A 16052-nucleotide genomic window follows, 5' to 3' on the forward strand; every position below is an offset into this window, starting at 1 on the left:
CTTCGGTGCACTGATGTATGGACGGATCTTGGAGTCCAAGTCTATATCTGCCAGAAAGTGGCAACGCCAGTAGATAGGCCATAAAGAAAGCATATGGCATGCTTGCCTTCATCAGTCGGGGCATTGAATATAAAAGTGGGCAAGTCATGTTGCAACTGTGCAAGATTTTGGTCAGGTCACATTTGGAGTATTGCGCACAGTTGTGGTTGCAGCATGAAAGGCAGTATGTGAAGGCTTCAGAAAGGGTGCAGAACAGGATTTTCCTGGTGTTGCCTGGATTGGAGTGCATTAGCTATAAGGACAGGATGGAAAAACGTGGATTGTTTTCGCAAGAGTGTTGGAGGCTGAAGGGTGACCTGATAGAAGTAAATACAATTATGAGGAGCATGGATAGAGTGGATAGTCGGAGTCTCTATACCAGGGTGGAGATGTCAAATACTACGTTTATGTTTAAGATATGAGGGGAAAAGTTTAAATGAGATGTGTGAGGAAAGGTTTTGAAGCATAGTAGGAGAAGATATCGTGGAATAAGATAGCAAAGTTTAAGAAGCACTTGGACAGATACAAGAACAGGAAGAGAATACCAGGATAAGGGCCACGTGCAAGCAGATGGGTTTAGTTCAGAATTGCATCATGTTCAGCAAAGACACGGTGGGCCACCGTCTATTCTTGTGCTGTACTGTTCTATGATACTAAGACTATGTTTTCCATTTACCTCACGGTGCCTGGGAAGATGGCGTGCTCTGGGTGAGGGAAAGAAAGCAGCCACACTGAGTGCTCCTGGTCACTACCCAGTGTCTCTACTGGGAACTGAGTGTAACAGTCAAGTGAGGAAAAAGAGAGCTTTTGTATCTCATGTCCCACATAGGAGAACAGCAGACTAGTATTCACTGTGGAACAGTCTGTAACTGAGGTGGTGGTGAGATAGTCATTCCACTCATAATCCAGAGGCCCAGGATAATGCTCTGGGGATAGAATTGAAATCTCACAATGCTAAGGGACTGATATTTAAATTCAAATATCAAACTTGGGGTAATGCCATATCCTGAATTGCACCGTACTACATAGGAGAATACAGAGAGGACAGGCACTGTAGATAAATTCAATCCATCAGTCAGTGACCAACTGCACAACTGTGGTAAGTCATCCAGTCCCTTCACAACATTGCTCAATATAGAGAAGGTTGGGAAGTGAAACCATCATCTAGAAATTGATTGGGTTACAGGAGCTTTGACATACCATCAGACCTCAAAGTGGTCAGTGTTGTGGAGACTACCATGAGAATCAACCTTTCTAAAGGTTGGGCTGTGGGTGATCGGTCAGAGTGAGGCTGGGAAGAATTGTGAGTGGCTCCAAGTATGGTGGGTGTTTCAATCATCCATTGAGCCTCATGAACCACTAACTCATTCCTACAAGCTAGTTGAGTGTGAGAATTGGCCCACAGATCTGTGAAGTCTCAAGACAAATGTGTTGTACAACTGTAGAAACAAGGACAGCTTCATGGAAAGGAAGCCCTTCAAATGTGAGGTGTGTGACAGAGCTTTTGCAAAGTCAGTAATGCTCGTGAATCATCACACAGGGAACAAGCCATTCAAATGCGAGGTGTGCAACAAGGGCTGTTCACAGCTGTTGAGTCTTGTAGATAACCAGCCCATTCATACAGGGAAAAAAAACATTCACATGCAAGATGTGCAACAAATCATTCTCAGAGTCATCAACCCTCCTCATGCACCAATGCATTCACACAGGGGAGAAACCATTCACCTGTGAGGTGTGTGACAAAGTATTCTCAGTGTCATCAAATCTCCATGTACACAAACAATTCACACAGAGGAGAAACCACTTACATGTGAACTGTGTATCAAATAATTCTCAAACTTATCTCACCTCCTCAGACACCAACATATTCATACAGAGGAGAAGCCATTCATATGTGAGGTCTGTGACAAATCATTCTCACAGTCAGATCACCTTCACACACACTAATGTATTCACACAAGCGGAGAAACCATTCATATGAGATGTATAACAGATCATTCTCACAGTCATCAATCCTCCATGTACACCAGCTCATTCACTGTGATATATGTATCAAATCATTCTTTGATTCATTGACTCTCTACAGACACCATTGTATTCACATAGGGAGAAACCATTTAAGTGTGAGGCATGTGGCATATCATTCTTGAGGTCATGCAGTCTCTTTCAGAGGATTCACACAGAGAAGAAACCATTCAAGTGCGAAGTGTGTAACAAATCATTCTCTTTGAACCTCCGCAGACATGAACACTCACACAGGGAAAAAACTGGTGTGTGTGACAAATCATTCTCTCAGCTGGAAAGCCTCCGCAGAGACAAATGCATCCATGCAGGTGAGAAAGCATTGAAGGGTTTAAATTAGCTAAGTGTTAAAGCTTTAGTCACATTGTTCGTAATAAGCAAAGTGAGTGGAAATCACAGATGTACAAAGAATGAATGATTGAGATATTCAATCAAATTTACTAGCGTACGAACCACACTATTAGCAGGATAGTTAGCCTTGGGTGGAGTACAAACAATACCAATGAAAGGGATGACAAAGACAATTAGACAGTGAAGTATGCTATAACCTCTATCAGACTCAAAAGTGTATTGTAATCGACCAGAGTGAGCTTTACAGCTTATAGGGTGGTTGACTCTCCATAGGTACACATGAAATAAATGACCGTAATCTGACTTCCTGAGTCCTCTTATCAATTTGATGAGTTGTCTGGTATCACCATTCATATGCAAGGTGTGCAACAAATCATTTGAGGCTCTGAAGCCTCCTCCTGCATCAGATGATCCACACAGAGGAATAATCCTTCATGTGAGATTTGTAATGAACCTTTCATGATGTCTCAACCATCTGAAAATCCACAAGATTTACACAGAGACTCTTTAGGTCCAGATGTTTGTTCCAGTCAATGTATAGTCAACACATTTCCTGACCCATCAATGCATTCAGTCAGGAAAGGATCCATATCACTAATAAAACCTTGACTCAATTGTTGGACCTCCTGGAACATTGGTGAACCCACACAGGCTCATCCAGCCAGGCTGTTACAATCTGTTTCAGTGTGTGAACCTGTGCACAGTCTCACTGTGCAGGGGGTTCAGTGGGACTGGGACACAGAACAAGAAGCAGCTTTCACTCCCATCAAACAACTAATGATGACATCACCAGTGCTGAGGGATTATGATGTAACAATGGAGTCACCCTGCAGTGTGATGTCAGTGAAACAGGACTTGGAGTAACCCCCAGGCAGTGAGGATAACCTGTTGAGTTTGCATTCAGAGTGTTTACTCAAACTGAACAATGTACACAGATGGAGAAACAGACTCCAGATATTGTCTTTGCTACTGAGAATTTCAACAGCACATGGTTGGGAGAAACAAAATGACAGTGGGCATCTAACCACAATCCATTGTAAAACATCTTTCTTAAACCTCTTCTATCTACTGCAGTGCAGTTACTGAAGATGGGACTGAATTTGCAGAGATAGCGCAGCAATTGCCATGACAACAACATTTCCCAGTGATACCACTTCAGGACCTGGCAGAAGCAAGAGAAACAGTGAATAAAACAAGCATATATTTGTTCCTGAACATTTTAAAGATTATCTGCAGTGTAGAGACAGATAATATTGGAAACCTCTGGAAGAATAAATAGTTTTGTTCACGAGTGATAATCTGGACTCTTGTATGTTGGGTGACTTAACAATGGATAGTGCATACAAATATTATTTTTAGAAACAGGAAAATGAATTTTTGGGTAAATACCTTTATTGTTATGAAGATGTGGTTGTACTGTACCTTTAAGAGAGTAAACGCTAGCAGTGACAGTACCAAGTGTTCTCAATAAGACACAATGTAACATGTGCTCCAGCTACTGGGGTAGCTGGTTGCCTGGAAACGACAAAACAGATTTGAATTACGTCAATCAGTTTAAAGTATACCCCGAAAAATACCAAATTCCAATCAAGTTTGAATTGAATATATTGATAATCTTAAAAGCCAATGATACAATCATATGCTTTGGGGTATATGACTGGGGAAACTTGAACGGTTGGGAGGAGAACTGCTACCAGACCAACATATGTAGACTGCTAGTCAGAACTTTCTGAGAGGTACCTGCCTCGAGAAGGAGTTTGCACAGAGAAAAACCTCAACACCAACCTGGAGAGCCAATCTACTGACGAAGATTAAGAGAGGATTTGACCACTGGCTGATTTTAAAATTTGAATTTTTCTGTAAGTCCTAATTTTATCGGACTAGTATTGTAGAAGGGAAGGTAAAAGATAGGTTAGAGGAAGGAATTGTAAAGCATTGTTAGTTAAGTATTTTCTGTTATATTTTAAGAAATAAAGTTGTTAATTTTTACTTCAAAAGTTCTTGGCCACTTGAATTTTTACAGATTCCTGCACGGGATAAAATTTTTCTGCGTTGCTGGTGTTAAATTAAGCAGGAGGGTTTACCTAATACTTTGGGGGCTCGGGTCGATGATTTGAACTGGTTAGATATATTTTAATAGATTTGGGGATACGAAAAATCCCAAATTTAAACACTTGCAGGTTAGTGTCCTAGATCTTTAAATAAAACACAGGTGAGACAATTTTTTTAATTGCAGTAACTTGTGGTTGAGTAAATTAAAAAGTGAGAGAAATGGCTCTTAAAATTGCTAAAGAGGTTCTGGGATTTGAAGATGATTGCCAAGAAAGTTTAGAAGGAAAGAAAAAAGGCCATATGTTTAGAATTATGAAATAAGTTATATTTGGGTTTAACCAAGGACAAAAGTAAAGCTGAAATTGTCAGAGAACTACTCAAACACTTAGGGATGTCAGAGAAACAGACAAGTGAAGTAGAGGTAGAAAAACTTAAATTACGATTGAGGAAAATGGAGTTAGAAGATAAACAAAGGGAGAGAGAAAGGGAAAGAGAAAGGAGAGGGAGAGAGAGGAAGAAGAGAGAGAGAGAAGGTTCATAGCTAAGCAAAAAGAGTCAGAGAAGAAAGGTAGAGAGAAAGAGAACTTGAGAAGTTGCTACTTAGTCAGCAAAGTCAAGTTAACAGAATGGAAATTAAACGAGAAGGTAGTGATATATATATATATGTCAAAACTATGCCACACTTTGAAGTGAGTGATGTTGAAGCCTTCTTTATTTCATCTGAAAAATTGGCTCGGCGGATGAAGTGGTCCAAGGATTTATGGGTAACGCTAGTTCAGACTAAACTGGTAGGCAGAGCTAATGAGGTATTTGCCACACTATCAGATGAGGTGTCAAGAGATTATGAAGAGGTGCAACAAGCTATTTTAAGTGCTTATGAGTTGGTACCAGAAGCATATAGACAGCGGTTCAGAAACACAAAGAAGGAATCAGGTCAGACTTATGTTGAGTTTGAAAGAATTAAACATAGTCACTTTGACTAATGGTTGCATGCGATGAAAATAGATAGGACGTTTGAGACTCTAAGATTTGTTCTGCCGGAGGAGTTTAAAAACTCACTTCTAGAGATGGTAAGAATTCATGTGGAGGAACAGTAAGTTCAGGAGCAGAGAAAGGCAGCAGAATTAGCAGCTGAGTACATGTTGGTACATAAGACAAGCTTCTGGCCAGAATTCCATCCTGTGAGGGATAGAAGTTGGGAGTAGGGGAGATCCTACACTACGAAACCAAGAGTAGAGAACACTGGTAAGAATTTACCACAGGATAAAAAAGAAGCTGAGAGTAGAAAGGAGGTGAAAGGCCTCAGGCGTTTCCACTGTGGTAAAGTGCAACACGTAAAATCACTGTGCTGGTCATTAAAGAAAGGCATTGTGGGAAAAGATGTGATAAAAGAAGCTAAGCCAGTGGCAGTAGTGAAGGTAGTAAAGGAGACCCCAAGAAGAGCTGAGGAGCTGCGAAAGAGTGCACAGCCTAGGCAGGGGCTGGGTATGGAGTTAGTACCTCATCTCTATAAAGAATTCACCTCTGTGGGTAAAGTTTACTCAGAAAGAACAGGGGGAGAAGGACAAGAAGTTATAATTTTGAGATACAGGATTCAACTAGTTGCTGATAGTAAGGAGTGAGCGAATATGCACTCTTTTTTGATCTGTTACCCAAGAGTGTGGTAATTTGTGGGATTGATGGACAGAAATTTGGCATTCCCCTATGTAAGGTCAGGTTGGAGTGCCAACTTAAAGACTGGGGAAGTTACAGTTGGAGTGACTGACAGTGTGTCAGTTCAAGGAATTCAGTTTGTTCTTGAGAATGATTTGGCAGGAGCCAAGGTGGGAGTGACACCCCTTGTTGTGGAGAAGGCCAAGGAAGACCAAGAAACTGAGGAGTTAAAACAGAAATATTCTGGTATTTTCCCAGACTGTGTGGTAACCAGATCCCACTATTATAAGTCACAGCACCAAGCAAAAAGTAAAGAGAAAGATGAAAGAGTTGAGGCTCAGTTAGCAGATATCCTGTTTGACGTAATGGTGCAGGAAAAACCTGAACAGGCAGAGGTTCAGACAGAAGTGATTAGTCCTGAAAGACTAAGAGACTTGCGACAACAAGACAATGAAAGGTATATATCTGGATGCGTACTCTGAAAAGGAGGCAGAGAATATTCTGGAGGGTTATTATCTGAAAGGTAGAATCCTAACATGGAAATGGAGACCACAGCAGGTCAGTGCAGAGGAGAACTGCCAACAGACTAACAGATGTAGATTGCTAGTCAGAACTTTCTGAGAGGTACCTGTCTAGAGAAGGAATTTGCACAGAGAAAAACCTCAATACTGACTGGAGAATCAATCTACTGATGAAGATAAAGAGGATTCGACCACTGGCTGATTTTAAAATTTGGATTTTTCTGTTAGTCTTAATTGGGAGTTTTATCAGACTAGTATTGTAGAAGGGAAGGTAAAAGATAGGTTAGAGGAAGGAATTGTAAAACATTGTTAGTTAAGTATTCTCTGTTATACTTTAAGAAATAAAATTGTTAATTTTTACTTTAAAAAGTTCTTGGCCACTCAAAGTTTTAGATTCCTGCACGGGATAAATCTTTTCTGTGTTGCTGGTTTTAAAATAAACGGGAGTGTTTACCCCATGTCGTAACATTACACACTGTTATTAGTGACCTCTGATGTCATCATATATAAACACAGGTTTGATGCAACACACCACATGGAACACTGTTTAAATTCAAATTGCTCCACATGAGTTTCCTGAAGCTTGGGAAACTGACTGGTGAAAGGAGGTGACATTAAGCAGCAAATCAGGAGATTTAAACTGGTCATTATCCCATGTGAATAAAACTTCACTTATTGAAGCTGCTGTTTCAGTTCCTATGATAAACATCTGACAGACATTTATAGTGTGGGAATAATATTCTTCATCCTCAGAGGCTTTCAAAGTGACATGAGTACTTTGGATATGTTTGACGGCAGATCAGGAGAGGAAGATTTATAGCATCCAAGAGTGTGATGACGGGCAATAGTGCGATCAGGACATGCTCAGGAGGGAGGGTTACAGGATGAAGGGGCACTGGAGGGAGGAAAAAAGAATGTGGGAGAGTAGATTGACTTTCAGCCCAAGCAGTGATTTTGGGTTTCATTCTGCAAGATGTGGAATGATTCTGAGCTCCAAAGGAGGGATTCTTCACACCTTATGAAATCTCCTCATTGGCCTATCATTTTCCACCTTATCCAACAAGACTAATCCCAGACTCTGCCCCTAATCTCCCAGGTAATCCATGTCCTTTTCCAGTATCTAGGAAGTAAAAGCATATTGAAGGAATTTAGAGACGGGGCAGTAGTTTAGAAGGACAGGAGGCAAGGCATTTTTTTTTAGGACAGGATGATAACAGTAGATTAAAAATGAATGAGGGGCAATATCTGAAGACAGAACCGTGAACATTGCTAACATGGAGTCTAGGAGGGGAAGTTTTGTGATCAGTATGTTGGTGAGAATAGGGTTGTGGGAACAGGGGTTTGGTCTCATGGATAAGATGAGTTCGGAAATGGCATGAGGGGAGGTCGGGGATAAATTAGAGAAAGATGAGAGTTCAGGCTGAGGGGAGAATTAATGGATGCTTGTTTCAGGCAGACATGTGGAAGACAGGGAAGTGACAGAGGCAGTTTATGGGATTCTTTCGATCTTACTTCCCTGAGCAGAGAAGTCAATAATCAGGGAGTATAGATTTAAAGTATTGATGGGAGGATTTCTTTTCACCCAGAGGCTTTTTAGATAGTGGATGGGTGTTCTGGAGTGTAGGATTTAGCACGTTTGGCTTTCTTGCTTGATGTAGACGTGCTTTATTAGCACCCAGTCTGTCCGTTCCTCGCTTTGGAATCTACCTAATTTTCTCCATCAGTTTCACATCTCCTGACATCAGGGTATTGACCATCTTTCATACCTTCAGAAAACCAGGCACAAAGACAACTCTGACACCTGTGGCTCTAAACTAGTTACAGCTTTAAATCAAATCAAATATTCAGGCTGCCTGCTTAGAGTGGGGAAAGTATTCTGTACATAACTTTGGGACTTAATCCATTAGAAACTGAATGGAATACATCAGAAACATTAATCCACAATTGACAATAACAGTTAGCACTCTCATCTGAATCAGAAAGTTGTGGGTTCAAGTCTTACTCCAGAGACTTGAGCACTGAGGCTGACAATCCAAAGTGGTATTGAGGGAATGCTGTACTGTCAGAGGTAGTATCTTTCAGATGGGTTGTATCACAGCCCTGCCTTCTTTCTTAGCTAAATTTGAAGGTAAATCTAGAGGAATGCAGTGGACATATTGCTGATGGACTTTCGCAAACTCTCTTACATGCATCTGATACACAAAAGGACTTTCTGCAGTACTGGAGCATGATAACAACAACTGGTCTGTCTGATTCTGTTCAATTGAGAAAGCTTTGTTGCTTGTTAAAATTTTGTTTGTGGGATGACAGCAGCACTGGCAAACTCAACATTTGTTGCTCATCCCTATTTGTCTTTGAAAAGATGGTCATGAGTCACCCTCTTGACTCTCTACAATTCAAACTGCTGCAAAAAAAACCCTGTTGCTATCATTTATAACAAGGCTGAACTGACACAATTGATCTGGTGCTGGGTCACTTCAAAAATGGAGATCTTTCGAGACAAGTGGCCGTCAAGGTCTGAAAAGTTAAAAAATATGTTCCGAAGTCCCTATGTCAACATATATAGGTGGAATAGTTGGCTGATATTTCATGGATTGATAAGAGTTTGGTTTTGGCAAAATTCAAGGGCAGTACTGAGAAAGTCTGTAGCCTTAAAACCTGTCTTTAAACATTTAGACTAAAATGTAATGCCAAATTACAGAACACATTTGCTGCACACTAGAAAATAGACAGAACAAGCCGGAAGGCTCAGAAAAAGGGGGTGAAGATAAAAACCAAGTGATAACAGATTGCTCTAAGGCAATTAAGAACATTTGCCTTAACATCAATGAATCTGTGTGAACAAGACACCAAGTGATAACATTCATGGCCGTTCCCTTGTGAAATTAATGGAAGTGTTAGATTCAGACCCTGAAATGAAAGGTGGTACTATCAAAAGCCTTGTAATTGATGGTTAGGTCCTGTCAATTATAATGGATTCTTACTTCCCTTGCAAGCGGGGCAAACACACAGAGAAAAACATCTTTACTGTTGCAAGTCCCTGACTTGAGAGTTCAAAAGGACATTAGAGAGAGAACCATTTTAGTGCTGAGTCTGCTAAAGCCAGTAGAAAATTAACTCAGTGCTTACCTGCTATGGATTGAATTTAATTGCATTTTTGAGACGTTATGATGATATTGAGGAGCCATTACTGGTTATTAAATACAAACTCTGTAAAAGGTTAAAAATCACACAACACCAGGTTATAGTCCAACAGGTTTAATTGGAAGCACACTAGCTTTCGGAGCGATGCTCCTTGGTCGCTCCAAAAGCTAGTGTGCTTCCAATTAAACCTGTTGGACTATAACCTGGTGTTGTGTGCTTTTTAACTTTGTACACCCCAGTCCAACACTGGCATCTCCAAATCATTCTGTAAAAGGTAATATTGATGAAGCTTTAACTTACTTGGTGTTCTTTCAGACCACTCTACAGATCGCCCCCCTGTCAATTCTAACTAATCAGGTCTTATGTCTCATTTGAATTTGAATCACAACCCTCAAAAGAAAGCATGTTTAATTCAAGACTAATGTATCAGTTTAAATGCATCCTTACAGTAACATCTCAGCTTCAGGTACAGAACGATTCAGTGCTTAAAAAGCAGGAGTCTGCTCCTAGCTTAGAAATTATTCTTGGCCTAACATTGAAGAGATTCTGGCACAATGTGTCAGGAAGCCATTTTGTGGTCAAAAGTTTGCCCTCCTTGCTAAGAAGCCATTTTGTAAAAAAATTGTATCTGACACGTGAGCTGTGCAAGGTTACCTTATGAACTCTCCAATTAGCTCAGACTGGTACCTCTTTATGATCGGAGTTTATCTTGCTTGCGGGTGCCAAACTCGGCTGGGCATGTTTTTCCCTGATGAATGGCTTAGGGCCTTTAGGAGTGATCAGTCACGCGTACACAGTCCTGTCAATTAACTTTTCTTCCTTATGAATTATTGTCTGTCACTGTTATCTGTCTAATTAAGAATATGCAATGTTTTCGTAAACTTTTGTACAAAGGAAGCCACTTTGTAGCAGTACATCGTAGTAGCCTGCTGGGGCACTGGAAGAGCTGGTAACCTACTCTCCCAGGTTATTAGAACCTAGTTAGTTTAGCTTTAGGTATCAGTGTTATGCTGTAACAGTGATGCTAATGGTAAATTAAACTAAACTGCCTGTAAAAGGTTTTTTTATTCCACACTACCAAAGAGTATGATCTCCAGGACGAACCAAGAGAAAGGCTTACAAGGGATTCCCTGGGCTGTCTCAGATCTCAACTTTAACAGTACCAGTTTCCTCTCACAGAGAATTGAAGAGTGTTACAATCCCAGACCAGACCATTAAATCCATGTTGTAATCTGGCTAAGGATCAGTAACTTTTGTTTGAAAGTGGTCAAAATATAAGGTGCGCGGCATGTATCAATAGAATAAAGACATCATGATGCTTTAGATTTGAATAAACAACAATAAACTTTACTTCACATTATCAGAGCAAGAACACAAACAATACATGTACAACTTATATTCAAACATGCGAAGCTAACATTGTAAATGTTTATTATTAACTCCACAGCACATATCACACAGGAAGTAGAACCAAGTATGATGCCAGAGATTTCTCAGTAATCTCCTGCTCCCCACACAGATGTTTGTGACAAGGTGGGTCATCAACTCTCATTAATTTTCACAAGGAATCACAATTCTTCACTTTTGCCGATCTGTCTTTGATGCTCCCTCCCAAGAATTACTCAGTCATGAACTGCTTCAATGACTGCTCCAGTTCACTTTGATCACTCTTTCTTCCTGCATCTACACTTCCTTGGAACCTCAAAACTGCACTCCTATATCCACAGGCTTACTTTAGCTTTGCTCCGAGAGCTAACTTCACCAAGCTAAGCTCTAATGCTGCCGAGTTGCAACAAGCAAATATTCCTTGTGAGTTCTTCAAATGGTCACATTCTCAGCTGGACTGAATTCTTAGCAATTCAGATTCTTCTGAGCCAACATAGTTCCCAGATAACAAACAGAGCCCTGACTCAACATTTAGATGTTATCCAATTCCTGAGTTCTAACAACATAGAATCCATCCAACTGCTCTGGACTCTTTACTGGGAGCCTGCACAGAACCTTTCTAATTCAGCTGTCTTCCCAGCAGTACGGCTAACAGCAGCATGGAGTCTGCTTCTGTTTGTCTTGTAAATTCACTGTAACTCTGGAATTGCTCTTAACTGTGATTGAATGAAATCAATGCAAGAAGCCACAACTGTAATGCTGTGCAAAATTGAATGTAGTTACCTTGCAACTCTTGGCACTGAGTGTCCTCTGAATATTACAATTCATAGATTGCTGGCTTCTCCTATACAAATGGATACAACAGAAAATTGGATTTCATCACAAAGGATTGACAGTGGTTTGTAAATTTGTTGTAGAGTGGACTGCAATCACATATATATGATGGTCAGTTTAGTTTTGGCATAGAGGGGATGGAGGTAAATGGGTTTCACTGAGAGATGATAGTTAATGTGGTTCTGTTTGCCGAGCTGGGAATTTGTGTTGCAGACATTTCGTCCCCTGTCTAGGTGACATCCTCAGTGCTTGGGAGCCTCCTGTGAAGTGCTTCTGTGATGTTTCCTCCGGCATTTGTAGTGGTTTGAATCTGCCGCTTCCGGTTGTCAGTTCCAGCTGTCCGCTGTAGTGGCCGGTATATTGGGTCCAGGTCGATGTGCTTATTGATTGAATCTGTGGATGAGTGCCATGCCTCGAGGAATTTCCTGGCTGTTCTCTGTTTGGCTTGTCCTATAATAGTAGTGTTGTCCCAGTCGAATTCATGTTGCTTGTCATCTGCGTGTGTGGCTACTAAGGGGAGCTGGTCATGTCGTTTCGTGGCTAGTTGGTGTTCATGGATGCGGATCTTTAGCTGGCTTCCTGTTTGTCCAATGTAGTGCTTTGTGCAGTCCTTGCATGGGATTTTGTACACTACATTGGTTTTGCTCATGCTGGGTATTGGGTCCTTCGTTCTGGTGAGTTGTTGTCTGAGAGTGGCTGTTGGTTTGTGTGCTGTTATGAGTCCTAGTGGTCGCAGTAGTCTGGCTGTCAGTTCAGAAATGTTCTTGATGTATGGTAGTGTGGCTAGTCCTTTGGGTTGTGGCATGTCCTCATTCCGTTGTCTTATCACAGACTTTGAAGATGATAGTTAAAACTGACCAGGGGGCAATTGATCTTTGAGGTGGTAACGGTCACTGTCAGGTTGACTATAAATAGAATGGGGGCTATCACACAACCATGCTTGACATAGGTTTGGATTTTGCAGGTTTTGTTTCAGATCTCCCATTCAAGACAATCATATCACCATGAAGATTGCAGGATTGTGTTGAAGTTCCTTGGACTTCAAAATCAATGGACTACAATCCACAGTGCCCCTTGATTTACACTGTCAAGTGCTTTGTTCACAATGACATATATAATGAAGAGTTTCTGTTGCTGTTCTCAATGTCCTTCTTGGATTTGTCTGGCAACAAAGATCATGTCAGAGGTGGGCAAACTAACTCAAGGTCACAACTCAAGAAGGCAGCCCATGAGATCTAATACTATGCTGATCATCATCATCATTATATGAAGGTTTTCAAGTTACCAGGGCCAAGGTCCTGACTTAGGTCAAATGTTCAAAATCCCAGATGGTGGTTCTTTTTTTTTAACAAAATGATGGACAGCATTTTGAACAAATTCTCAACTATAAATTCATAGGACAACTGAAACTCTCCAGTCAATCCCCCAGTACCCTGTGGTAGAATCCTTGGGTGAGTCACCAATGAGACAGCAGCAACAAGCAAATAAAAAGATGAGAAACAACAAAACCTGTGGCCCCAGTGGTCTAAATGCTCAGGCCTTCAAAGTTGGAAGGCTTTTGCAAAATTTAGACTTATCATGCAGATTTGGGAAGCAAATTAACTTTGCCTGACTTTGTGAATGTGATAATCATAAATATTTTCAAAAAGGAAGATAATCTTTGCCACATAAACTGTTGAGCTATTTTCCTCTTGTCCATAGAAAGGAAAATCCTGACACACTCTCCAGTGGAAGAGTCTCTCCAGTCTCAATTGTTTGTTAGTGTAGGAGGCTCCTTTACCTGGTGAAGGCTTTGTCTCACACTTACCAGTTGCTCCCTTGTGTCAATATAATGGAGCGTGCATTAAATTCAAGTATGATTTGTCACCCATTTGTCAAACATGTTGATGGTTTCTCCTCTGCGTAAATATGTTGGTCTTTCAGGAGATTGAAGGAGTGAATTAAAACCTTCTCACAAATTAAAGCCCTTAAATGAGTTCTCCCCCGTGAATTCTCCAGTAAAACAAAAGGCTGTGACATGTCACGAAAGCTTTGCTGAAACTTCACACTCCAAGACTTTCTCTCCATTATGGATCTTCTGATGGATGACTAGGTTTGATAAGCGTGTGAAAGCTTTGTTACAAACCTCACATTGGAAGCGTTTCTCCCCAGTGTGAATCCTCTGGTGCCTCTGGAAAGTGGAGGATTGGGTGAAGGCCTTCTCACAAACCTCACACCTGAATGGTTTCTCACCTGTGTGAATCCTCTGGTGTCTCCTGAGTTTTGATAACTCAGAAAATGATTTGTTGCACACCTCACAGGTGAATGGTTTCTCGCCTGTGTGAATTCGTCGGTGGGTGCGGAGAGTCGATGAATCTGAGAACGATTTGTCACACACCTCACATGTGTAAGGTTTTTCCCCTGTGTGAATGTATTGGTGTTCAAGGAGGTGTGTTGGCCGTGAGAATGATTTGTTACACAATCCACACGTGTATGGTTTCTCTCCTGTGTGACTGCGTTGATGGTCAAGCAGGGTTGATGACCGTGAAAAAGACTGGTTGCACACAGCACACGTGAATGGTTTCTCACCAGTGTGAATGCGTTGGTGTACACGGAGGTGTGAAGACTGAGAGAATGATTTGTCACACACCTCACAGATGAATGGTTTCTCTCCTGTGTGACTGCGTTGGTGTGTGTGGAGGTTTGGCAACTGTGAGAATGACTTGTCACATATCGTGCATGTGAATGGTTTCTCCCCTGTGTGAGTACGTTGGTGTAGACGGAGAGCTGATGACTTGGAGAAGGCTTTGTCACACACCTCACACGTAAATGGCTTCTCTCCTGTGTGAATGGGTTGATGCATGAGAAGGCTCCATGACTTAGAAAAGGATTTATTGCACACCTCACACTTGAACGGCTTCTCCCCTGTGTGAATGCGTCGGTGATTTACTAGTGTTGATGAGTGTGCAAAGGCTCGGTCACAGACTTCACACTTGAAGGATTTTTCTCCAGTGTGAACTCTCTGGTGTATTTGAAGGGTGTACAGTTTCACAAAAGTTTTATCACAAATTTGACACTTGAATGGTTTCTCTTCCATGTGCCAGTCGTGTTGACAGTATTTTTAACAAATGCACCAAATGTGAGGAGAATTAGAATAGCTGTAGAGCCTTCCTCACACACTTCACACTTGAACAGTCGCTCTCCTATAGAAATGAGTCAGTGGTTCATGAGACTCGATGAATGATTGAAGCTCTCACCACACTTGGAGCCACTCACACGTCTTCCCAGCCTCACCCTGATCGATCACCCACAGCTGAACCTTCACACCACTGACCAGCTTCAGAACTGGTGAGATGTCAAAGCTCCCCTGACCAGACTGATTTCCCGATGATGTTTTCACTGCCTAACCTTCTCCGTGTTGAGCAATGCTGCAAAGGGACTGGATGTCCTCCCACAGTTGTGTTGTTGTTCCTTGGGTGATGGTCAGGATCTTTCTGCGATGTCTATCCTCTGTATTCTCTGGTGTAGTATGGTGCAATCCTTCTGTAAAACAGGAAAACGAAACATGATTTCCTCCAACTCCCTCTCCTTCTTTGCTGAAGGGGCTAACTCCTCAGTTCCAGACTGTTCCACAGTGAGTGCCAATCTGCTATTCCCCTGTGTGGGTATTCCGATACAAATCCTTTCTTTTTCCTCACTTGAGGTGGTCACACACCCTGTTTCCAGCAGGGCCTCTGGCTAGTGACCGTGATCAGATAACATAGCTACTATCTTTTCCCCCTTCTTCCCAGATGCCATAAGAACAATGGAAAAAAGACAGTCAGGCACAGTGTAATGCAAGCTCAAGTTACTATGAGCTCATGTCCTGCTGGGAAAGAGCAGTTTTACACTGAGAATATGTTTTTAATATGAAAACACTCAAGAGAAATATTAATTCAATGGAGATTTAGAAATTTTTCCCCTTATTCTTCAAATGTATTTGAAGAAAGAACACTGAGCAGGAAGTGCTAGAAGCTAAAGAAAATTTTGTTTCAGTGTAGCTGATTGAAAGGTTTGAGTTAATCATGGGAA

At 41.3% G+C, this 16052-nt stretch overlaps 1 protein-coding gene across 2 annotated transcripts in view; it reads right to left on the reverse strand.

The window, feature by feature from the left end:
- The window catches only part of LOC140455642 (uncharacterized), a 41159-nt gene that overhangs the window by 12601 nt on the left and 12506 nt on the right, over positions 1-16052 (reverse strand). The window contains exon 2 of one of the 2 annotated variants that reach the window (XM_072550617.1): positions 14059-15524. In XM_072550617.1, the coding sequence (XP_072406718.1) occupies positions 14059-15078 (1020 nt within the window). In that variant the 5' untranslated portion in view covers positions 15079-15524. Of the gene's footprint in view, positions 1-11115; positions 15525-16052 lie in introns of those variants that run through there. The other variant, XM_072550615.1, reaches the window with a different exon arrangement.

This window comes from Chiloscyllium punctatum, chromosome 30 (assembly GCF_047496795.1).
Source record: "Chiloscyllium punctatum isolate Juve2018m chromosome 30, sChiPun1.3, whole genome shotgun sequence".
NCBI classification, from domain to species: domain Eukaryota; kingdom Metazoa; phylum Chordata; class Chondrichthyes; order Orectolobiformes; family Hemiscylliidae; genus Chiloscyllium; species Chiloscyllium punctatum.